The sequence below is a fragment of the Felis catus genome, chromosome A1, assembly GCF_018350175.1.
Source record: "Felis catus isolate Fca126 chromosome A1, F.catus_Fca126_mat1.0, whole genome shotgun sequence".
NCBI lineage: Eukaryota > Metazoa > Chordata > Mammalia > Carnivora > Felidae > Felis > Felis catus.
In genome coordinates this window covers 97,752,269-97,777,980 of record NC_058368.1, presented here as the reverse complement: position 1 = coordinate 97,777,980, position 25,712 = coordinate 97,752,269, and the positions used below count along the sequence as shown (strand labels likewise).

Genomic DNA, 25,712 nt, shown 5'->3' with positions numbered 1-25,712 from the left:
AAAGAATGAAAGTTCATCTCTGAAAGGTAAAATTATGGATCATTTTACATTTTTTTCCTTTGGGTTTTCCTAAATTTTCTGTAACGAATACAAATTATGCATAATGCTTTTGGAAACTGTAAGATAAATAACATTTTAAGTATTCAGAAAATTAAGTACTTCTGCAAAACTCACTCCACACAGATTTGTAGCTAAGAGCACTGAAAAATCTAAGCTACTTACCTTCAGGCATAACTGTCTGGGTCATCCGGGATCCAGCTGTAGGGGCAATAGTGTTACAGTGAATGTTGCTTTTCTTGCCTTCAAGTGCAATAGTGTTTGAAAGGCCCAGAAGACCCAGCTTCGCAGCACTATAATTGGCCTGGCCAAAGTTGCCGTATATTCCTGAAGCTGATGAAGTCATAATAATCCTGAAAGGAAAAATCCATCTCTCAAAATCTCTTTCCCATGTTTTGACAACAATGCAAACTCCAAACTTAATTTTTTCTTTTTCCGTACTATTACACCTGTCAAAAGCAGCTCTGTATACTGTCATTAGGTTCCTACAGTCATGATTCATACATGTAAAATAATATTAGTAATAAAAGTAATCTCTCAAAATTTAACTACAAGATTTAACTTTTAAAAAGAATCCCCAATCAGGACCAAATAAATTCAAGTGTAAGAACATATATTCATTATCTACTGAGAACAACAATAAATATTTATAAACAAAATAAAGTGGCAATATATGAGTTAATGCTACAATAAGAAGTATAAGAAAAACCAGTTCCAATTCTTTACTTCTCATTACACTGCCCCTTTTTGTGGATAACGTTAAATGCCTCACACTAAAACTATGCCATCTCCAAAACTGGACCCAATCTCACTCACTCTATTTAGTCGACCAAAGAAAACAATTCACATCATTCATTTTCAGAAACTGAGGGTCAGGAGAAATGCTCCAACAACAGGTATCACAATTTACTGCTACAAAATGCGTGTGAACCATAAGTTAACAGGACAGGCTGTGTCAGAGGGCACCAAGCCACCTCCTAGCTCTGCTTTGTTCCAAGGCACTCGCACAAACACTGCCACAGATGGGACCTACAGGTCCCAAACCATTCATAAAGAGCAGCTCCTGTCTGACCAGTACCAGCCAGCTGGACACACAGCTCATCTCCCCTCATGTGATCAGTAGACACAAAATAATACTTTGGTTAAAAAATAACGTACGGCTGAATCCTCCATGTTTGTACTGCTAGAATACCAGAGAGCAGCAGGAAATTCATTAATAATGAAAAGCAGGAGGTGAAAAGAAATACAAAGTTGGCCAGCTCAGCTAATAGGTGGCTAAATGACCCCCAATTTAATGAGAGGGTATATGGCAACACTGCATTAAAAAGCCTGTGAGGGGCACCTGAGCAGTTCAGTCGTTTAAACGTCCAACTCTTGGTTTCAGCTCAGGTCATGATTTCACAGTTCGTGAGTTTGAGCCCTGCATCGGGCTCTGCGCTTAGAGTGCGGAGTCTGCTTGAGATTCTCTCTCTCTCCCTCTCTCTCTGTCTCTACCCCCCTTGTGCTATCTCTGTGTCAAAATAAATAAATTAAAAAAAAAAAAAAAAAAGCCTGTGCAGATCTGAATATATCTTCATCAATGTCAAAGCACTTAATCTTTCCCTGGACACGAGGACCCACACACAGCGTCTCCAGTCCCCCAACAGCCACATGCAACTCTACCTCCCAAACTTCTGTTTCTTCATATGATCCCAAGCCGCCCGGGTCACTCGGAATGAGCCTCGTAAATGGACTCTATGGATTATATCTAAAACAACAAATTATTTTTATTACATATTTTGTTAAAAATTAGATAGGCATGTCTCATAATCAACATAAGCAATGATTTATTTATACATAGACATCCATTTTATACCAAACATTCATTTAACTTTTTTAGTTAATTTACTTATTTTGAGAGAGAGAGAGTGAGCGAGCATGAGCGGGGGGAAGGCCAGAAGAGAGAGAGAGAATTTTAAGCAGGCTCCACGCTCAGTACAGAGCCCAATGCAGGGCTCGATCCCACAACCCTGGGATCATGACCTGAGCTGAAATCAAGAGTCAGATGCTCAACCAATAGAATCACCTAGATACCCCTATACCAAGCATTCAAAATCAACTACTGTCACACTACTCCCTGAGTAACTATTTTTTGCTTTTATCCCAATTATGTAAGCAATCAATAGTTAATACTTATTTTCCCTATAATTCATGATGAAATTATTATAATCCCTGAGCACATCTAAATACAATGCCATCTTTAATTTTAAAATAATTTAATTTAAAAATCCACTACTACAGGGGTGCCTGGGTGGCTCGGTCAGTTAAGTGTCAGACTTCGGTTCAGGTCATGATCTTGCAGCTCACGGCTTCAATCCCTTTGTCAGGCTCCAAGCTGCTGGTATAGAGCCTGCTTGGAATTCTCACTCTCTTCTCTCTCTCTCTGCCCCTCCCCCATTTGCGCTTTCTCTCTCTCTCAAAATAAATAAATAAACTTAAAAAAATAAAATCCACTGGAGCACCTGGGTGGCTCAATTAAGTGTCTGACTTCAGCTCAGGTCATGATCTCACAGTCCGTGGGTTCGAGCCCCACGTCGGGCCCTGGGGTGACAGCTCCGAGCCGGGAGCCTGCTTCAGATTCTGTCTCCCTCTCTTTCTCTGCCCCTCCCCTGCTCACACTCTCTCTCTCTCTCTCTCTCAAAAATAAATAAAGATTAAAAAAAATTTTTTTTAATCCACTACTATAAATATCCAAGAATTTTACACATACATTGGGAATCAACACAAACATTAAAGTGTAATGTATATAATTGTTGAATCACTATGCTGAGCATTTGAAAATAATATAATATTGTATGTCAACTATACTTCAATAATGAACATTTTTTTTTTTAATTTTTTTTTTCAACGTTTATTTATTTTTGGGACAGAGAGACACAGAGCATGAACGGGGGAGGGGCAGAGAGAGAGGGAGACACAAATCAGAAACAGGCTCCAGGCTCTGAGCCATCAGCCCAGAGCCTGATGCGGGGCTCGAACTCACGGACCGCGAGATCGTGACCTGGCTCAAGTCGGACGCTTAACCGACTGCGCCACCCAGGCGCCCCAATAATGAACATTTTTAATGAAATAAATAAAATTTTGAAAAAGCGTGATTATAAACTACACAGTTCACTGTCAAGAAAACGTTGCTCACTATTTCCCTATTTTTACCAGGGTAAACTATAAATGAGTTGGGGCAGAGGAGGTAAGAAAATGGAGGAAGAGAGGGAGGAGACAGGGTTAAGACAGACCCATCTGCTTTTAGAGATGTCAACCTCATGAACACACAAGTTGGGGAATGACTCAGATAGACAAACAGCTGCAGATTTCATTTGTCCTCTTAATTATCAAGGTTTTACCGTTACTTATTTTTGTTCTGATCTGGAACATCGACAAATGTTTTCACGTGTATATTAGAAGAATAAGGTAAAAATGAAAAGAGAGAAACTTAAGAAAGAAAAAGAAGAAAGGGAAGGTGACTAGGGGGTTCAGAATAGTGAGCCTGGGATAAAAGCAGAGGAGGAAACGGCCTGGCCCCACCAGAGTGGAAAGGAAATCGAAAAGGTAAGCCCCTTTTGCTAACTTTCTCAGCTTCTTTTTTTGCCCCGGTTGTTAAAACAGAAAGAGGAAATTAAAAGCCCTTCTTTGCTTAATTCTCAATCATAAAAATATTTTTCTTCTGAAAGAACTCCTGGCCATTGTCCCCAGAAGCACATTCTATAGACGGTGATATGATTTACCTCAGTTGCCATGCCTCCCAAGGTCTCAGCCACCTTTGTTTACTTTCGTTCTGACAGCCAATGAAAGTAAAGGCATGAAGACCAAACGGCGGGGGACATGGGACAACTGTGACTTGTTTGTTATCTAAACTCAATCTTTCTGGGGCTCCTGGGTGGCTCAGTCAGTTACGTGTCCGACTTCAGCTCAGGTCATGATCTCACAAGTTCCACATCGGCTCTGCACACATCGGATTCTCGGTCTCCCTCTCTCTCTGCCCTTCCTTGGCTCACCAACCCCACCCCCAATCAAAAAGAAATAAATAAACATTTAAAAATAAATAAACTCAATCTTTCTGTGGCATTCCTAATGGGATTTTCCCCTACTCGTTAGAAACTTTGAAATTACATCGATGGTTTTCCCTCCCCAGTTCTCAGAACTCCAACATCTTCAGTGCCTCACACCCCTTCTATATCCTGCTCTGGCTCTTGAAATAGTAATCACACAAGCAGCTAAGCATGTTGAAGACCGTTACAAAGAGGTAATACAGCTGAGGGGCACCTGGATGGCTCAGTCAGGTAAGTGTCCGACTCTTAATTTCAGCTCAGGTCATGATCTCACAGTTTGGAGATTCGAGCTCCATGTCAGGCTGTGTGCTAACAGCGAGAAGTTTGCCTGCCATTCTCTCTCCCTCTCTCTCTGCCCCTCCCCTGCTCTCTCTCTCTCTCTCTCTCTCTCTCAAAAATAACTAAAAAAAAAAAAAAAAAAAAAAAAGAGTTAGTACAGCTGGGAAATGCTAACATCTTCTCAAGATAAAGGGGAAAATGACTTGAAAGGCACAAAATCCATTCAGGTAACTTCTGTCAACTGATTTAAAGTTTTCTGGTTTATCAAATGTTAAAAGAAAATAAGCTACTTCCAAATGTTGTTGTCATTTTCAGTTGTAAAGTTTATTCATCATATTCATCATCTACATTTGGAGGAGCAAAAGTAGGCAGAAGTAGGTTTTTCCTTAAATATACAAATGTCTCAAATATTATAAGGTTAAATGGGTAGGTTATGTCCCACAGAGATATATGTTACAAACAACTTACCCCAGTCTTCATCACTTATTCTAGCAAAAGAACCATCCCTCAGAATTCTAAAAACAATGATATTATATAGGTTAGAGGGGAGGAGTATCTACTTGGAAAAAAAAAATTTCACAGACACATTATTTTACTTAAAATGAAAAAAGAAATACTCACCCAGCATTGTTGACCACAACATCTACAACATAAAAAAAGAAAAAAAAAAAATATCTAAGTCACAAATATAAAAGCATGTTAATTTGCATTGGCTTACAATTCATATTTTTTTCAAAATTGGGGTCCCCCCCATGGAAAAGTAAATAATAATAGGAAAAGAGTGATATCAGAAAAAAATTTTATACCTAAAGTAAAATAACAAAAAAACAAAAACAAAAACAAAAAACAATTCACAAGTATCACATCCTTATCAGTGCTTTCCTCTCAAACTTACATACATACGTTTTTCCACCTCCACCTTCTGCCAAAATTCTATCAGCTTATTTGTAGGATTAGCTGTTGTCCAACCTGTAAGGTTCTTAGCATTCAGTGGTAACCACAAGCCATCCCTCAATTAATCTCAGAATTCACTCAGAAAATCAAGTTTAAAAGATTTGTTTTTGCCACTCAAAAGTCAAAATCCCAGAAAGGAACCCATCAGAGTGAGAAACTAATGGCCTATCATAACACACACTTGTATTCCCACTATTTAAAAAAAAAAAAAAAAAAAAGGAACCATTTTTTTAAGGTTCTTGTGGCTGTTTTCACCCTGTGACTTCTCACCTCTGTGGCCTCTATCCCTCTGTCAAACTATATGTAAACAAGTCCCTCATAAGATTAACCAAACATAACTAGAAAAACAAACATCCTAGCCAAAAATAAAAGCAGGGGGAGCACATTCAAATTATAAAAGTTAATGTCTTCCAGACTATAAACATGTTGGGCTTACCAGAGGTAATGTTTCCCTGAAGTAACTAATAACCTTTACTAAGAATGTGTGGAACTAAACGAAGAACATTATCTAAAGAGGGATAAACTAAACAACACATCTGAAATGCTTCTTAAAAATAAATATTTTAGGGGCGCCTGGGTGGCGCAGTCGGTTAAGCGTCCGACTTCAGCCAGGTCACGATCTCGCGGTCCGTGAGTTCGAGCCCCGCGTCGGGCTCTGGGCTGATGGCTCAGAGCCTGGAGCCTGTTTCTGATTCTGAGTCTCCCTCTCTCTCTGCCCCTCCCCCGTTCATGCTCTCTCTCTGTCCCAAAAATTATAAATAAACGTTGAAAAAAAAAATTTTTAAATAAAAAAAATAAATAAATATTTTAATTATATATAATTCATCTTAACTAATTTGCAAAACATTGAATCATTTTAATCTAAATCATAATTATCCCAAAATTCTACTGGGTCCTCTATTGCCAAAATATTTATTTTATAAACATATTTGAGGTATAATTAAATTATGATAAATAAGGAACTTAGAAAATGCTTCTAATTTTTTAAACATTCTTAAAATCTGAAAAAATATAAAACAAACTCGACACATTCTTGCATTAAAAAAAAATGCCACCTCTTAGCCCTTTGTGTGAATGAGGTAGAGTATATAAAATAATTTGTAAAACAAATCTAAAAATTTAGTTATAAAGAAAGAAGGAGTTTTGGGGTGCCTGGGTGGCTCAGTTGGTTAAGCATCCAACTTCAGCTCAGGTCGTCATCTCATGATTCACGAGTTCGAGCCCCGCATCAGGCTCTGTGCTGGCAGCTCAAAGCCTGGAGTCTGCTTCATATTCTGTGTCTCCCTCTCTTTGCGCTCCCCCTGCTCATGCTCTGTGTCTCTCTTTCAAAAATGAATAAACTTAAAAAAAAAAAAGTTTGAAAAAAGGAGTTTTTTATAAACCAAAATTACATCAAGAACATTTTATTAGGAAAGGTAGAAAGTGCTCTGTCAGGACCATAAACACAAAGAAACATCACCTATTCTTCCAAAAGCGTCCAGTGCTGTCTTCACAACCTTCTCTCCTGCTTCTACTGAATCTGGGGGAAGGGAAAATTAGTGTAAAACATCAGTAATATCCCTCACGAATGACTCCTAAATTCTGTGGATCAGAGCACAGGACAGATACTCTTCTCAACAGAATTCATTTCCACAAAAATAAACGTGTATTACAGGCACATAACAAATCAAAATATAGATGACCTAATGTTACAAAAGAAATGTAGCCTCTAAAACAATTATTTAACCTACTAAAAAAAGAGAGAGAGAAAGAGAAGGGGAATAAGGAATATTTGGCAAACGCTACCTGAAACAGCACTGTCTAGTACAACTTTCTGTCCTATTTCTGTACTAAGACAGTAGCCACTAACTACTGACCTTGAAGTGTGGCTAGTATGACAGACAAACTGAGTATTTCATTTTGTTTAATTTGAAAAAGTCACACGGACACTTCCCCTTAAAGATGCAAATTAGAAACGAGGAGGGAGGAAAGGGGGTACACGTTTAATTTGAAAAAGCATGTCCAATGCTATATAACTACACATGGAGACACTGCATTATTAAATACAAAAAGTAAAGCTCAACAAAATAGCATAGCTTTCTTATTTTCTGTTCATCAGCCCAAGGGAAGAGCTCACAGGCCCGCAGTTGTGTGTCAAATGGTCAGGTGTCAACTCAACATCACCCCTGCCTTTCTCTATGCTCTCTGCCATCACTTGGAAGGAGCCGGGAAATACATTCCCCTCCCTGAGATCCATACAGTGGAGTTAGACCTGCCAAAAAGAGATACCCACTAAAGGACAGAAAAGGAGGAAAAGCCTGCGGGTGCGGGCAAATCTTATGAGCAGAGTGCAGATGAAAGCTCACAGGCACATCTAGGTGAGCCGTAAGAACCACAGGCTGCAGGCTGACAAGGTTACCCGGTTTCCCAGACATGCCCTTCCAATGGTCATGCAAGCTTCTAACTCTTTGCATTAAAACGCTTCACACTTGGAAACCTAGAGGGGCCTCTGTTTTCCTCACTGAATCTTGGGTGATACGGGTTGCGTGTCAAAAGTCGGGGGGAGGGGAAAAGGGGGGGTCTGGAATTATTATCTTTATAAAAGTGATTCTTTAAACTCCAGAACTTAAAAAAAAAAAAGTTGAAAACATTTTTCTAGATCCTCAGTGTGAAGAAGATGCTAAGATGTCTGTCTCATTATTCCCTGGAACAATCAAAACAAATCATTTCCTATTTCCCTTCCCTTAAAATTTCAAAATGAGGGGCGCCTGGGTGGCGCAGTCGGTTAAGCGTCCGACTTCAGCCAGGTCACGATCTCGCGGTCCGTGAGTTCAAGCCCCGCGTCAGGCTCTGGGCTGATGTCTCAGAGCCTGGAGCCTGCTTCCCATTCTGTGTCCCCCTCTCTCTCTGCCCCTCCCCCGCTCATGCTCTGTCTCTCTCTGTCCCAAAAATAAATAAACGTTGAAAAAAAAAAAATTTCAAATGAAGTCACTGGCAATCTAATTTTATCTCTGGCCGATAAAAACAATCTGATTTGCAGAGAAGTCAGTGAGTACTCATTTCTGTTGAGAAGGTTCCTTACAGATACTATTATAATCAACGTACCAAATGCTGTTTTCCTCCTGTCTTCATTTTAATGCCTAACTTTGAGTCTTAAGTTTTTCTACAGGTAAGAAAGTTACATAAGCAATGATTACTTATGCAAAATGGAACGCAGTGGTTGAGTAGAGAAAGGGGGCATTCCACTTCCCACGCTGTATTACTTCAAGAGCTGTTCTAAAACAATTTTTAAAAGAAGAATCTCATGTTACTCTGTAGAAATACATAAAATGTTTTAGCTAAAATAGGTCTTCCAAGAACAAGAGCATATTCATATCCACATTATTAATAATTTACTGATTTTATCATGTGCTTATTAATAAAAATATTACATAAACAATATGCTAAAAGCTAGACTCATGAAGTAATCTACATCAAAAGTTTATGAAAACCTCATATGTTATATAAGATAGATAGCCAAACAGATTTGGCTGACTCAGAAAAAAAACCTAATCTCCTAATCACAATGGAATGCTGAGGTATTTGTTCAATGATCATTAATGGGAGCAAAAGCGTTAATTGAAGGAGAACAAAAGAGTATAGTTCTTTCGAATATCCTACCATAGTTGGCCACGGCTTTTCCACCTTTACTTCTTATTTCTTCAACAACCTTATCAGCAGCAGAGGAGCCTTTACCAACTCCCCTGAAGTCCCCACCTAGGTCATTCACTGCAATGCAAAAACATACACAAGTCATTTCTAGACAGTCCAAATACGAATTGGAAACAAAATCCTACAGTGAATATATGTCTTCAGTCACCTCTTCAATTCCCTCCTTCGGTAACCCCATCTCATTAAACACGCCATGACAGACGCCTGGGTGGCTAAGTCAGTTAAGCATCCGACTCCTGATTTCAGCTCAGGTTGTGATCTCACGGTTCACGAGTTTGAGCCCCAAGTAGGGCTCTGTGTTGACAGAGTGGAGCCTGCATGGGATTTTCTCTCACTCTCTCTCTGCCCCTTCCCGGCTCGCAAGCATAACGCTCTCTCAAGATAAATAAATAAACCTTAATAAATAAACACACACATCATGAGATACACACTTTCAAACATGCCTCTTTGTTTTTAGATACAGATATGAAGCAGGTATTAAACATAAGCTCATGTCATGAAATGTTCAACTTTGCAATGGTTTTCCTTTTTTGGAAAGAAAAAGAACGTGATTCAACCCAATTTCAGCAAAAAGAAGAAAAGTATTCATAAAACATATTGTATCAGGGTCTACAATAAAAGAGAGAAAGATTATTTATTAAAAGAGATCAGAAACTACATATAAAACTCACGCATTCAGTCCCTGATTGATACCATGACTCCATTATTATATGTTAAACAAGTGACCACGCTCACTACATAGCATCTCCCTATATCCAGCCATAAAGGTATAAACATTAATTGAGCATTTACTATTAGCAAGGAAATCTACAGAGAGGCACAAAGATGTGTAAAAGTGGTGTCTGTCCTCAAAGACTTTCTCATCTACTGAAAATTAAGTATGGGATGACTACAATAATGCACACATTTTCTTTTTTTTTTAATGATGACTAACCAATCTTTTTTGTTTCTTTAATGTTTATGTATTTTTGAGAGAAACAGAGACAGAACAGGGTTGGGGCAGAGAGAGAGGAAGACACAGAATCCAAAGCAGGTTCCAGGCTCTGAGCTGTCAGCACAAGAGACCGATACGGGGCTTGAACTCACAAACCATGAGATGGTGACCTGAGCTGAAGTCAGACATTTAACCAACTGAGCCACCCAGGCGCCCCTGCACAGATTTTAGCAACAAGTGTATGAAGGTAACAAAACTAAAGAATGGGGACAAATAACAAAGTTAGTTTTATGTGATAATTTAAGGTAAAATTTATATAATAGTATGCAAAACCTAATGAAACGATATATAGAGCAAGACCAAAGAACTTGAAAAACACAATTTAATAAAAACACCTGGGACAAAGAAATAATTTACTTCGCAAGATGAACATTTGGGGAGTAAAAAATTTACCAGTTAATAAATGGCATGGTAGCATATACTAAAATTTAAAGTTTTTTTTTAACATTACCAAATTGACGGTTGCCACATACGGAAAAAAATTTTTTTTCTTTTGAATAGTTTTTCTTTCCCCCCCCCCCCTTTGGATGGGAGTCAAGGCTGGTGGGACTGGGTGATTAAAGAGACGAAAGAATGATGCAGAGAAAAAGCCAATACCAAGGCACCTGGTGGCTCAGTCAGTTGAGTGCCTGACTTTGGCTCAAGTCATGATGTCACAGTTCATGAGTTCAAGCCCCACATCAGGCTCACTGCTGTTAGTGCAGAGCCTGCTTTGGATCCTCTGTCCCCCTCCCCTGCTTGGGCTCTTTCAAAAGTAAATAAATATTAAAATAAAAAAGAGAGACATTAGAAAAAGCCAAGGCCTAGCCATACTGAAAATCCACTAAGTCAGGTGTATTTTCACATAACGTTTTTAAGGAAATGCGCTTCTCAAGATGTGGCCTGGGATACATTTTTCTAACGATACAGTCTTATTGTCTTACCACAAATACAAACCGGTATGGAGGCACAAAGTAATGAAAAGAGGTTTACATTATCCCTCAAGAGATGAAGAAAAGATTCTCAAGACTCAATTCCTATGAAATGTCCATTTCCGTGCAATTATTCCAATGACAGGAAACAACCAGTAAAAAAAAATCAAGATTTTAAGACATGCAGCTAACAGTCTTTTAAGAGCCTTTTTAACCAAGTAAGGAAAAGTTCAAAAGCGAATTGGCAAACGGGATATTTAAGTAAAGAAACAAATGCTCTGTTGTGCAATAGAACACTACCCTCAAGTGGAAACTGTTCAAAGTACAACCAAACACGTAAGCACTGAAGCCTGGGTAAATAATTCTCTGAGGTCAATGATATGCAATGAAACAATGTGAGACAGACTTATTTAAGAGAAGTCTTAAAGAGTGCACTAAGTTAACTGTGACCCCCATCGGTCATGCCATCATCACCGGACCTAACTCACAGGGTTACAACCTGAACTACAAAAGCACTCTGCTTTTGTGAAAACCTTTTTTAGCCACTGTATTATGCAAAGAGACATGTATCCATACTGTGTGACACTGTTACCATTCAAACGTGTGGTGAAGGAACAATAGTAAGTATATTTTTAAAATACCAATGCTACCTTACACTGGGAACGTAAACTGTGCATTTGTAGACAGCCATGAGGTACACTGCTGCCTCTGATCTCCATAGACCTTCTTAGGAAGCTGGTGGGAACAGCTGTTCCAACTTTCACTGATAAGGAAAGTTTGGACAAGTTAGGAAACCTGCCCCAAGCCCCAAGGCAGTATGAAATGGCAAACCCAGACTAGAGCGCAGACGAACTAACAGTGCCTCTAATGCTGTAAACAAGTCTCTTTGATCCTAAAAAGGGTGTAATTTTTTCCACTAAATGAAAAGAGAACAACACGGAGTCGCCATACTATTTTCACTGTTCATCAGCCTAGTTCATCAGGAATCTTCTCCAGAGAGCCATAAATGTATCTAAATATTTGAAGGACCACAAAATGTGGACGCAGTGCAGATGTAGGGGTAGAGGTAGTGTCGAGGTAGGGGCGTCTTAAATTAGGTTCCAGTAACCAATTCTCCTGTCTCAACAACAAGATGGCATCAAAGGTATCTTTACTGGGAGAAAAAACAGAAAGTGGGAAACTGATCATCCAGAGTTCCGTCCTCGGACCTCTTCTCTTTCTCATTCATACTTACTACCTGGGTAACCTGATCCAGTCCCCTGGCTTCAAATACCACCTATAAACTGAGAATCTCCAGATTTATATAGTTCGCCTGTGTCCCCCACTAGTCGCGTATCCCACTGCCTACTTAATAACTGTCTGAAAGTCTACCAGGAGCGCCTCCTCTCTGCCCATCTGGCCCTCCTTCAGGGCTTCTTGTCTCAGTAAATGGCCATTCTATCCTCTGCCTTCCCTTGCAACCCACATTAGCAAATCAGCAAATCCAGCCATATCTACCTTCACGATATACCCAGAATTTAACCCCTTTGTACCACCTACACTCCTGTGACCTGTTTAAATCACCACCGTCTCTTACATGCATTACTGCAGTATCTTGACAGGACTCTGTTTCCACTTCTTACCCACCCCCTCTCTTTTTTCGTGGAAAATCACAAGAGTGACAAGAGGAGTTAATAGCATAAAAGCCCCAACGAGCCCATCATCCTCCTCCACTTCTAAGATCCTTGCTCCTCTGCAATCATTCTCCACATGGCAAGCAGAGTGATCCATTTAAAACTTCAGGGCGCCTGGGTGGCTCAGTCGGTTAAGCGTCCAACTTCAGCTCAGGTCATGATCTCGCAGTTTATGAGTTCAAGCCCCAAGTCAGGCTCCGTGCTGACAGTGCAAAGCCGGCTTGGATTCTCCCTCTCCTTCTCTCTCTGCTCCTCCCTGACTCGTGCTTTTCTCTCTCTCTCTCTCTCTCTCTCTCTCTCTCTCTCACATAAACTTAAAAAAATTAAAATAAATAAAATTTAAATTAGGGCATGCTGCTCTGCCATTCACACTCACCAAAGGCTTCCCATCTCCATCAGGGTAAAAGCCGGTCCTGACTCAGAACTAAATGGTCTTATGCACCCTGGCCTCCTGTGAACTCTCTGCCCTCATCTCTTGGTTTTGTTCCCTGTGATGATTTTGCTGCAGCTGCACCGGCCCTCTCATTGACCCTAAACATGCTGAGCCTGCCCCTGCCTCAACACAGAGGCACTGGGTGTGCCCCTGCCATAGGCTCCTGGGCCCCCCATCTTGTCCCCTGCCTGTAGGTCTCTCCTAAGAGCTCTCTGGTTTTCTCTCCATATCGTTATCTGATATATATACACAGGTATTCACTGTCTGTCTCCCCACCACCCACCCCTAGAACGTCAGCTCTGTGAAAGCAGGGCCCCTGTCAGTTTTATTCCCCACTCCACCTCCTCGACTCCTAGAGCAATACTTGCTACCTAACAAGCACCCAGTAAATTAAGTGCTGGATGAATAAATGAGCCCAGATGATGCTACAAACTGTATGGATTACTTTTAGTTTCTCAAAACCAGGGTTTTTAAGCGATAAATGGCTAAGAGCTATTCTAAAGCTATCTTTACAGGCTGTCACCCATAACGTGGGTTAGTGACAGTCATAGGAAGCATCTGGGGAAGATGTGAGCATTGCATGTATAGGTCATTTATTATAAGCCGGAATCCACATGTGCTTTCTCGTGATCTCCGTGTGTCATGTAACCCATTCCCTTCATCAGCACGTAGGTCTTGACTGATTACTAAGCGAAGCACTATGCTCACACGTGAAGAGAATACCTCAGTACATAAGGCAGGCCCTTTTCTCTAAGAATCTAGAAAAGGAACACGTGTTAGATAAGGAGGCCGGGATGCCCGTGAGTTGTGACATATATCCAAGTCCTGAGCACAGTGCCCAGCACGTGGCAGGCAGTCCTGACTACTGGCTCCTTGCTTTCCCCTTAGAAAGACATCAAATTGTTGATGCCACTGAACCCCTACCATAATCCTGAAAGTCAGACAAGGTGGTTACCAACAGTGTGTGAGAGGTCACACGATTAGGCAGTATGGCCAGGACTGGAAACGTGACCTAACTTCAAAGGCAGCTCACTTTCCCCACCACGGTTCAGCTTTTGGCCATGAGGATCACACAGGGGTAGAAACATGGGCTCTGGCATCAGCCCCCAAGAATCTGAAAGGCATCTTTACCAGTCACTGTGTAACTGTAGCCCAGGAAAGAAATGGTGCCCACCTCACACAAGAGGATTAGGATTTCGGTTACCCAAAGGTGCTACTTCTCCAGCTCAAGAACAGAAAACGTTCCTCCTTGCTTACTGTCAAAGAAGAGGTTCTTCTTGCTGCATAACTTCAGTTTTTTTCATGTTTGTGCCCTCAAGAGAAAACTTAATAATTAGAGTAGTGGACACGGCTCACCTACTGAGCAAAATTCAAAACTATTCCATTCCCAGCATTCCCTTCAAATATGGGCAAACATTTCCTGTAAGCTATAGTTTCTAGAAAACCAAACATCCTTTGTTGTAACTATTAGCCAAAGGCTGAGCAGTCCTTATGCCCAGACTGAAACCTCCCCTAAGGTTTTCTATTATGCAACATAAAACACAGCAATCAGGGGCACCCTGGTGGCTCAGGTGGTTAAGCGTCCGACTCTTGATTTCAGCTCAGGTCATGATCTCACGGTTCATGAGATCAAGCCCCATGTCCAGCTCCACAGAGACAGTGTAGAGCCTGCTTGGGATTCTCTCTCTCCCCCTCTCTCTCTGCCTCTCCCCTGTTTTTGCACGCTCTCTCTCTCGAAAAAAAAATAATAAACTTAAAAAAAAAAACCTCTATTTAAAAAAAAAATAGCAATCATATTAATACAGAGTTAGAGAATATCTTAAGTGATGCTTGCCCAAGTGATTTCCTTTGGTCACTGAAACGTGAGTGGAAGTGGATTTCAGAGCCACCAAGCAGACCCACTGGTATTTCTCATCCATCCACCACCAGCAATGTCCCAGACAGAGCTGCTCCTTTAACTGGAATCCTGAAATTAGGAAGACACTTAGAGCAGAGACACAGCTGACCAGAAGCTGAAAGCTCACAAAAAACATGAAATAATCCTTTATTATTCTACATCACTGAGATACATTTGTTTATCCGGCATAACCTGACATAAGTTGACTTATATGGGAAACAAGTTCTTCTATCCCTCTGTTCTTACTTCTTACTGGACTCTGAGCTAGTCAATAAAATTATCGGAGGAATCACCCTCCCACAAACGAGACGTTCTGATGTCACGCCATTCCAGGTTTACTTATTCCTCTACTTTTTCTTACTCATGTAAAACATACACGAGCAGAACTAACATTAACAAAGGAGAAACATTAGTGTGCGTGAGGCACCCCGGAAGCAGGGCATCTAGGTTTTCAAAAGCTGAAAGAGAGGGCAGCAGTGGTCGGGGAAGAACACGACTCACGGCTGGCCTAGGAAGCTCATGGGTAAGTCACAGAATAAAAAGCTGTAGAAAATATCAGCCAAAAGCTAAGCAGTATGACACAGTCTGACTTCTCCCCTCTGGCTCTTCAATCAAGTTTGACAAATATTTTTCCAAGGGGCAAAACTGCCTGCCTCGCCAGAGTTCTACCAGCACTTGTGGCAACACTCCTCTAAGGGACATGCCATGCCTATTTATCTGCTTGCTGGAACTCAAAAACTCCTCTCCCCAATTTAGTAAGTTCAGCGGTAACACAAAAATATAGGGAACCTGATCCACACAAACACACATTGCTGTAAATTTCTCTCCAAAACAAGTTTATAAACTAAGATTATACCTAATCACGACAAGTAGGACTTTATCCAACCAGTCTCAAACACACACCAGGCCCTCCCCCATTCCCTCCAGAACAAGTCTGCTTCAAACAACAACAAGGGCCCCAAGGAATAAAGTACCTTCTTTTCACAAGGATATATTCCAGGTCCTATAGGAGATAGAGAAGATAAAACAAGGACCTTATACTTACAGAAGTGAGTAGAAAAAAAAATGTAAATGCATAAAAGTTAAAAGTTAATAATATTAAGAAATGGATAGCAAAAGAAAAAAAAAAGACAAAACAGTAAAAACATGAAATATCTTGGGAAAATGTGGCAAAGAAGGCCGGAACTATATACCCTCTAGCTAAATTCCACAGTGTCAAAATGTGTCCTTGTCACAAGAAGATGGGATTAATGGACAGTGGACATGACCTTAAGCAAGGAACATCCAAAGACTCTGTGTCCCTTCCATAAAGGTAAGCTACATAGGGGCACCTGGGTGGCTCAGTCGGTTAAGTGTCCGACTTCGGTTCAGGCCATGATCTCACAGTTCATGGGTTTGGGCTCACATCAGGCTCTGTGCTAACAGCTCAGAGCCTGGAGCCTACTTGGGTTTCTGTGCCTCCCTTTCTCTCTGCCTCTCCCCAACTTGCACTCTGTCTGTCTCTCTCTCTCTCTCTCTCAAAAATGAATAAACATTTTAAAAAATTAAAAAAAAAAAAAAAAAAGATAAGCAACGGATCCACACTGAGGGAGAAGAGTATATTCAAATGTCCTGCTTGGGTGTTCTTTAGAAAACCAGGCTATGCACTTACCCTTTTGTTATGCATGGCTCCATAAACAAATTGGAGGAAATTTGTTTCTCTGTATTCCTTAGTAAGAGGTAGAAAAAAGGGCTATAGAAAGTCATCATGGGCGAACAATTTTATCCCAGCAAAGATACTAATAAATATTGGGCCATATCATCTGCCTTACCCACCTACCCTGCACTGAACACTCATTCATTTATTCCCCAGAAAGGAATGGCTGAAGACGAATCCACTCCCGTGTGCACACCACATCATGTCAGTCCAAAACATTTAGATTCCTACAACCTCCCACCTTTGGGATTCTTCAGTACAGCATCTTCTAACTGATGAGCCATAATCAAATTCATGCAACTGCCTCTCCAATTAAAACTTTAAAAATGTGTTGCAAAAAGCTTCCATGTGAAAAATTTTAATGAAAGAGGTTTAAAAAAAAACAGCAACAACATACTTTGGATTCTCTGATTCCAAACTTCTAGTCCTCAAAATACTTCTTATTCTTATCAATATACTTACTTACACAGATTCATCTCGAACAAGCCTTCTATCTCAAAAACTTAAAGCTGGCAATTTACCAAATTCAAGAACTTCCTTTTATACAATAAATGCCTGACCATCTTTATCAATTCTGTTCATGTGCAAAGTCTGTGAAACTAGTCTACTTTAAAAAGTAATTTATAAAGTCATTCTCAAGGAGGACAGTTGTGCTGGCAGAAGAAATTAACCAGTGATGAAATCTGACTTGGGCAAATTATTTGCTATAAAGGCAAAGCTGGCTGACTTGTGAAGACTCTACTTTAAATACCAGCTACTCATTAAAAAGAAAAATATCAACTTACCAACAACTGATGCACCTCTTTCTGCAAACGCCAGGGCATAGGCTCGGCCCAGTCCTAATGAAAAATAAAATAATCAGAAAGTCGACCAAATGTTGGCATCATTTTTTTGGTCCGCTCAAATCAACCCCTATTTCAAAGTAACTGGTGAGGAATTAATTATATTACAGTGGTAGTGTCTTCATTGGTACTCTCAACATCTACTTTACCTTCTTCAACCTATAGAGGTCTGAAAGCTTAAAACTATATTTTCTATCTATTTTGCCTACCATTTCCTACCCCTCTACCTAGCTGCTAGGCTGGCTCGATGTGGGCACCACCATTACATGTATTTGCCTACCTGGAAGGTGGAAAGGAGGCAAAAGTTACCTTACTGTGACTTCTGGCTGTTGCTGTTGCTTAAGAGGCTGATTTCTTGAAGTTTCCTAGATATTAAGAAACAGTGAGTGGGGAACCTGGGTGGCTCAATCAGTTGAGCGTCTGACTCTTGATTTCAGCTCAGGTCATAATCTCATGGTTTATAAGACCGAGCCCTGTGTTAGGCTGTGTGCTGACAGCACAGAGGCTGCTTGGAATTCTCTCTCCCCCTCTCTCTCTGCCCCTCCTCTGCTCACTCTCTCGCTTTCAAAATAAATAAATAAACAAAAGAAAAAGGAAGGAAGGAAGGAAGGAAGGAAGGAAGGAAGGAAGGAAGGAAGGAAGGAAGGAAAGAAAGAGAAAGAAAGAAAGAAAAGAAAAGAAAAGAAAAGAAAAGAAAAGAAAAGAAAAGAAAAGAAAAGAAAAGAAAAAGAAAAGAAAGAGAAGAGAAAACAAGGAAACAGTGGTTATAGGGGCAACTTCTTGATCTAGCTCCCTAATCTCTGGACAGCACCTTCCATTCTCTAGATCCTTGATATCCAGGGCTGTTTGGGCTGCAGCAGTTCCAGAAGCAGCCCAGGGGTAGTAGCTCCCCTAATGAACCACTTCCATATCGTTCCACAAGTCAATGCAAAAGGAAGTGCCTAAGACCCAGTGCCTGTGTTAAATCCTTTCCTGCTCCAAATATCTAGAGATTTCTATATCCTGCACTGAACCCTGACTACATAATCACCAAACACAAAAAATATTTAATTCTGACTCAAAGGTATGAGGTGTAAATTTGTTATCTGAAAATATATATACACTTAGGAGTTTTCTGGGAAACAGAAGTGTGTGACTAGCAACCAAGAGAGGAAATCTTGCAGGGCGCCTGGGTGGCTCAGTCGGTTGAGTGTCCAGCTTCAGCTCAGGTTGTGATCTCGTGGTCCATGGGTTTAAGCCCCACAGCTTGGAGCCTGGAGCCTGCTTCAGATTCTGTGTCTCCTTCTCTCTCTGCCTCTCAAAAGTAAGTAAACTCATGCTGTCTCTCTCACTCTCTCAGAAATTAGTAGACATTTAAAGAGAGGAATGTTTGCTTTTGTATTGTTTAAATTGTTTTAGCATGTATACATTTTTTATTTAAATTGATTGGCAAATGTGATTAGTAGCTTAAATTTAATTTAAATGGATAAAGAAGTATACAAAGAAGAAAGAACCCAAAAGATAGTTTTCCAAAACTGAAAGATATCACCAAATAATTTATTTTACAAGTTAATTCACCTTTTTTTTTTTTTTTTTTTTTTTTTAGAGAGAGAGAGAGCAGGAAGAGGGGCAGAGGGAGAGAGAGAAAAAAAATGAACTCCAAGCAGGCTCCATGCTCAGTGCGGAGCCTGACTCAGGGCTTGATCCCACAACTCTGGGATCATGACATGAGCCAAAATCAAGAGTGGGACGCTCAACCAACTGATCCGCCCAGGCGCCTCTTTTTCAGAAATTTTTTTAGAAGTTAATCCACTTTGAATGGATAAGAGAGACCTCAGCCAATACAAGAATTCAAGTCTTCTCATATTTTATACAAGCAAGGCTGAAGCACTTGTTCTAAACATGGTGTTTAAAGAAATCACATGCTCATGACCAGAATGCAAAATTAATGGTAACACAGTAGAAAATCATCAGATGAAAGGAACAGGGTAGGTCTCTCGGAGAGAGAGTGACCTAATCAGAAAATTACCTCAACTTAAAATCAAGATACACAGTTCTCTCAAAAGATTTTAAGTGATGTACTTTTATCACAAAGGCCCATACAAACTGTACACAAATCTGCACACAAAGTAAAAAATGACAGCCTCCTTTTTCCTCCAATACCACTAGCCCACAGCAGACTGGTAAGGGTCCTTCCAGATTCTAACATGTGTGCTTAGGTAAACATTATTTAACTACTTCATGTCCATTAGTCTGCCTCCCCACTTAAACTAGAAGGCTCTTGATGGCTGAGATTGAATATGTCACTCTTTTGCATTTCCCACAACTTGGCTTTAAGGGCCAAGGGCACAAAAAGTTAAATCCAAGAGCCTCCATTTTGTCTCAATCTCTTAAATCCTGTCTTAAATCTCCCCCACACCTAAATACACTGCCAATCACCCCCTCCCCTCCATTTCTTTCCTTCTCTTTTTTTTTTTTTTTTTTGACCTTAATTTCTTTAGCATTGTTAAATCTCAGTTGATTCTTAACTCAAACTGCTGGTTCAGTTTCTCTTCGATGGCTTACACTTCTCTCTACTCTAACAATGGAGCCCCTGAGAATAGCTTCCTAGACTCTTTCACTCTGTAGCTTTATCAGTCTAAGGAATTCAGATGACTTCCAAATCTCTCCCCTGACTTCAGGATCTCCACCTACTCACACCCTTCTCACTATCTCCAGATCCAACATTTGCTAATCTCATAACCATCTCCAATTCAAAATGGCCTGACTCCCTTCTTTCCCGGCCCAAATCCTCCACTCTCAACAGTTACATCCCCAATAACCATTTCAGTCAGCTAATAAACAGCTGTTATACCCTGTTATTCCTCTGTTGTACTACCAATCATGGCAAAAGTGTTTACATAAAGCCTAGACAATTCTAAACCTCTCCTATCAGGTTATTTCACGTAATAAATCTCCCATTTTGTTGCTCCTGAAATACATTAAACTAATCTATATTTCAAGCTACACAGCAACACTTTAATAATGCAGATATATTTCTCTTTAGCTGCAGAATATGAGTGGATTGAAGTCAGACTAATTCCCACACAGGCCCAGTAGGCATTCATGGACACCCTCTCCAGAGATGTTCAGCACTACCTCAGTTCAATGGGTTTGGATCTCTAAATAAGAACCCCAAGACTCAAGGACAATGGCCTCTGTGGCAGGACTGGAATTTGATCCCTAGCTCCCTTCCCCAATGATGATCTGGAACAGTCTCTACTTCACCACAAAACTCCCTCATATTGGCAACAGCTAATGATTGCATCATAATCCAGGCAATGGAAAGTCTGCACAGCTCTTTAAGACACAAACCAGTTTGTAAACAGGAGGTACTAAGTCCTTAATTGTCGAGTCACAACTCTAATGATTCACAAAATCAATTTCGTAGGCTTTGCAATCTGCATGTACTTAGTGAAAGAGAATAGAAAATTTTAGAGTGCACTTCATTTACTATGTACCATGTCAGGAACTTGCTTCAAATATAAATGATGTACCTGTGTACTGAATCTTGGTGCAAAATGCATTTCATACTGTGAATCACTATCAAAAGAGGCTTAAAACACTGAGGGCATCACTTAATTATTTCCATCAAAAGCAAAGTGTAAACCAAATGTTTTCCTAAGGACATACGATCATTTTAGAATGAATATAGCGAGGAATACAAACTTGGCCACCAATTAATACTAAAGCACTTTCCAAAAGGCAGCATTAGAATCCATTCTATCAATGGAGATACAAAGATACAAATGGACCAACTGGAATAATTCCACTGATGTGACTGTTAATACACAATTTAAATTAATTACACATTAGGTCTATTTTAGATATAAGGTACCACCAAAGGGGATTCAAAGGCACTGAAGGTCAAGATCCCTACATGTGGTGGTTACAGAGGGGAAACACTGTAAAATCACACTGCCAAACACCGGTATGGGTATGGTATGGGTATGAGTGGTTTTAGTTTTTTCTCCTTCAAGAATGGGGTTATTTCACATAACAAATCTCCATTTTGTTTCTCCCGAAATACAGGAAGATCTGGTCTACTTCAGAAATGTCTCTGCCCATCAGTTTGTCCCCACTCCACTCCCACACTAACGCCTGCCTGACTACTGTAGGCATTTGAGGCTTGATAAGCATACCAACTTAAACTTCAACAAGAAGACTCTTATCAGATAACTTCTTTAAAGAGGAACTTCTCAAGATGCCCAAATCAACCAACAGATGAAAAGAAACACTGCATGGTTGACTTTTCAAAGGCAAGGGGCTGACATCTCTACTCTTCTGCTGGGGGTGGGTGCGGCGGGAGGTTCCTGCCTCGAACGACTTTCCTGCAACCTTTAAAAGACTTGACGACAGGCCTAAGAGTCGCAAGAAGGGTCGCGATCGAGCGTCATTAGCAACTTTTACCCAGTCCTGCAAGCCGTAGTCCAGCCCGGCCTCCGTCTTGCAAGACCCAAGGCCTTGGGAAGCAGCCACAAGGAAGGTGAGGCAGGAAGCGAGCTGCATGGGACTGTGTGACGAGGTGTTGATGGCTCCCCACTCAGTGCTGGCCAGGCCCACCTCTCCCTGCTCGGCAGAGTCGACGACCCAAGAACAGCTGTTACCCGTCCTCCCTCCCGGCCCACCGGGTCCAGTGGGTCTCCACAAATCGCCTACTCCCGCCGCCCCACCGCTGCCCGCAGCCCCGACGCCAGGAATGCAGCTCTGGCTGCGCGGGTATCCTGCCTGAGACGAAAAGGGGGTCTCAGGGTGCAACAGCTAGACCGGCGTCCGCCCTCCGGCTTTCGCATGCTCACCTCCCCCCGCGCCGGTGACCAGTACCACCCGCCCGTCGAATCGCAGCGGCGAGGCCATGAGTCCTGCCTGCGACACACGCACAAGCCGAAATGCCGCAGCTCAGACTGAGAGACCGAAAGGAGAGAGGGAGACGCGGAGGCAGGATGGGAGTGACCTGCGGGTTTTAGGGAAGGACGCCGAAGTTTTCCAAGTGCGCGCGCGCGAGAATCCCTTGGAACTCTGGGAAATGTAGTCCGGCGTGCTTCACGTGGCTGCAAGAGCCAGCTCAGGCGGTTTGGCTTGAAAGGGCCACTTCTGCTGCTGGAAGTAGTGGGACCTCCTAGGACCTGTGCAGTAAAATGGCTCACACGTCACCAGGCTTACCTCCATGCTCTTGTCGTTTTGTCATTCACTCAAAACTGTTTTCTGGACTTTGGCCCTAGCCTTAAATAGCTTTAAGACATAGCCTCTAAGAAAGGCACCTTTACCAATGGGTAAAGATTTCTTACAATATAATCCTTGAACCTCATGCATGAAAATCATCCAAGAACTGTCAAAAACGGACAGTCCTAGACCCTGACAGTGAACTCCCAAAGAAGAAACTCGGGGGACAAAAACAAAAACAAACTTTTAACAAGTGCTCCTAAATGACCTTCGCTTTTGTATATTAAGAAAGGTCATATGGGGCGTCTGGTTTGCTCAGTTGGTTAAGTGTCGGACTTCAGCTCAAGTCAAGATCTGGACGTTTGTGAGTTCCAGCCCCGCATCAGACTCACTGCTCACTGCAGAGCCTGCTTCAGACCCTGTCTCCCACTCTCTCTGCTCCTCCCCCACTTCCACTGTCACAAAAATAAAACATGAAAGAAGAAAAGAAAAGAAAAGAAAAGAAAAGAAAAGAAAAGAAAAGAAAAGAAAAGAAAAAAAAGAGGGCACAGTGGATTGAGTGGTGACTTCACCCCAGGTCATGATTCCTGGTTCGTGGGTTCCAGTCCCGCTGTCGGGCTTTGTGCTGACAGCTCAGAGCCTGGAGCCTGCTTGGGATTCTGTTTCTCCCTCTCTCTCTGCCCCTCCCCCACTCACACTGTGTGTGTGTGTGTGTGTGTGTGTGTGTGTGTGTGTGGCTCAAAAATAAATAAACGTTAAAAAATTTTTAAAGAGAAAGGTCATATGGTGTGATTCATTTATCACTGATTCAATACTTACAGGCGGTAGACACAAGTTTACAGATGAACAATCAGGTCCTCCAGAGGTGTTTAAAGTTACTAAAGGTAAGCCTCTCATGACCTTACAGCATGATAAAACACATGACAAATCTGTACAGGTCTGCAACTAGTGCCAAAATAAACGGCCCCTATCCTTAGGGTGAAAGGGGGAATTTCCAAAGGAGATGATGCACAAAGACCCTTAAAAAGTGAGCTCTGCAAACAACGAATATTACAGGCAATGGAAACACTAGCTAGATGCGGGGGAGGGAGGATGTAAAGCCGCAGAAATAGCCAGTCGGTCAGATCATGTTTAGCTGTTTTAACTTATTGCAAATGGTTTTAAGCAGGATTCCTCCAGACTACACATTAACATCGTGGAAAGCTCACTCTGCCTCATTATTGACGATTGGTTGGAAGTGAACAAGGTGAGCAGAAACCTACTGGGAAAAATCTTGGAGATTCAAAGTAAGACAGAGGAAATGTTGGAGAGGGAAAATCTGGAGATATTTCTGGAAATGGGGTCAGCTCTTTGTGATTAGTTGACTGTGAATGTGAGGAACGATTGAACCCCGGTATTTCTGGCTTGAGAATCTAGGTTATGGTGGGCCATTCTTCAAAATAAGGAATAGTGAGAGAAGAGCAGCTTTTGAAGGGAACACGGCTTCGATTTAGGGCAAACTGCATTTGGAAAGGGAAGCGAAGCTACAGCTGGAGTTGTCTACAGACAGCTGTGATTCTAGAGCACTGAGAGTTTTTGGTATCCTTGAACTCAAGCCTAAAGCTCCAGAGAGCAGTCCTTTCTTTCACAGAAAACTAAACCAGCACCCTGCTGTCTTAGTCATTTGTCCACATCTGCCTTATGACGTTTGAACCCTGAATTCTGCTGCTCACTGAAACCCAGGAAGGACAGCCCAGAGCGCGCTGGACCCAAAGACAAGAGGATAAGGGTGTTAAGAATTCCTTCCCCGCACTTCTGGCGGAACCTTGCCCCGCCCAGGCATCGCCTCCAACCAATGGGAACGCGCCGCCTAAAAGGCGGAGCTCACCTCTCAGTTCCGGGCCTGCGCAGCTGCCACCCTCTGCTCCGCCCAAAGGCTCCTCGGTTCAGGCCAATGGCGAACTTCTTTGCTTATTGGTCATGAAGAACGCCTGGAGGCCTCAACCGCAGGCATTTCGAAGGCAAGCTCTGCTCACCCTGTAAGTGAGCCAGGGGCAAGGCCAAATGGGAATCCCAGGTTCAAGAGTAACCCTGTGTGACAACTCAGGAAATATTGGCCTCCAGGTCCCTACTTCCTACCCACGAAGGATGGAATTTCAGCGACTGAGTAAAGCCTCAAGCTAGAACCCACAGGGAAGCACTGGCCCATTCGCCAAACTCCCCTGATTTAAGATGTTGCAATAGTTGGACGTCTGTTTTTATATAGTGTTGTAATCTCTGTTGCTTAATCCAGTAACCCAGTTCTTCTGTTGGAAGGGGGAAAAAAAAAAGACTGCGTTCATTATTCCTACTTACAGAAATGTAAGCACAAAATGAACCCAGGTGACTTACTCTGAAGTGCTTTCAGCCAAAGTCCTACAACAGGAGCCAGAAGTAAGGATTTCTCAGCCATTGCTGGGGAGCCAGTCCTCCATGTCCCAGACTCACAACTGGGCACTGGCTTGTCCCAGACCAGGGCCAACAGGCATGACCAAGCACCAACTAGTCTTTAATGATTACCCAATAAATATGCTTTGAATGTGAATGAGAGGCAGCACAGATTTAAGACCTAGAGTCTTGGAAGTTAATACACTACCAGAGCACTGCTATCTATGTGTAAGTTATTTTCTAGTGTTCTTAGGTTACCCTCACATCCTCATTCTTGTGGGAGGGGAGGCGAAAAAGGACACTTGAACTTGCCAGTTAAAGGCAACTCCATCTGTTTGAGGGAGTGAATGCTATCTTTCAGGATTTCACCCTCCTCCTTCTGGCCCAAATGTCACCTTAACAGAGAGGAAAGGTTTGGCAGAAGCAGAGCCATGCTGGCCTCGTTTTTCCCTTCTAGCTACTGATAAAGTGCATGGGCTTAGATAGTCCTAGAATCTGCTCTGCATTCTTTGTCACTCTCTGAACTGTTTTAGCAACTTCTGTGTAAGTCTAGACCCATAAACATATGTAGGCAAAAAAATTACTCAAATACAATTTTAAAATAAATCAGAAAT

The 25,712-nt window shown here is 41.6% G+C and overlaps 1 protein-coding gene across 2 annotated transcripts in view; it reads right to left on the bottom strand.

Moving 5' to 3' along the window:
* HSD17B4 (hydroxysteroid 17-beta dehydrogenase 4) overlaps positions 1 to 25,185 on the bottom strand; it is an 87,346-nt gene extending 62,161 nt beyond the window's left edge. Inside the window, exons 1-8 of one of the 2 annotated variants that reach the window (XM_019831288.3) lie at positions 25,063 to 25,185; positions 17,455 to 17,508; positions 9,015 to 9,122; positions 6,835 to 6,894; positions 5,043 to 5,064; positions 4,890 to 4,936; positions 1,720 to 1,804; positions 223 to 410 (exon numbers count right to left, since the gene is read on the bottom strand). In XM_019831288.3, the coding sequence (XP_019686847.1) occupies positions 223 to 410; positions 1,720 to 1,804; positions 4,890 to 4,936; positions 5,043 to 5,064; positions 6,835 to 6,894; positions 9,015 to 9,122; positions 17,455 to 17,508; positions 25,063 to 25,123 (625 nt within the window). In that variant the 5' untranslated portion in view covers positions 25,124 to 25,185. Of the gene's footprint in view, positions 1 to 222; positions 411 to 1,719; positions 1,805 to 4,889; positions 4,937 to 5,042; positions 5,065 to 6,834; positions 6,895 to 9,014; positions 9,123 to 17,454; positions 17,509 to 22,328; positions 22,509 to 25,062 lie in introns of those variants that run through there. The other variant, XM_006927547.5, reaches the window with a different exon arrangement.
* Positions 25,186 to 25,712: the final 527 nt, after the last annotated feature.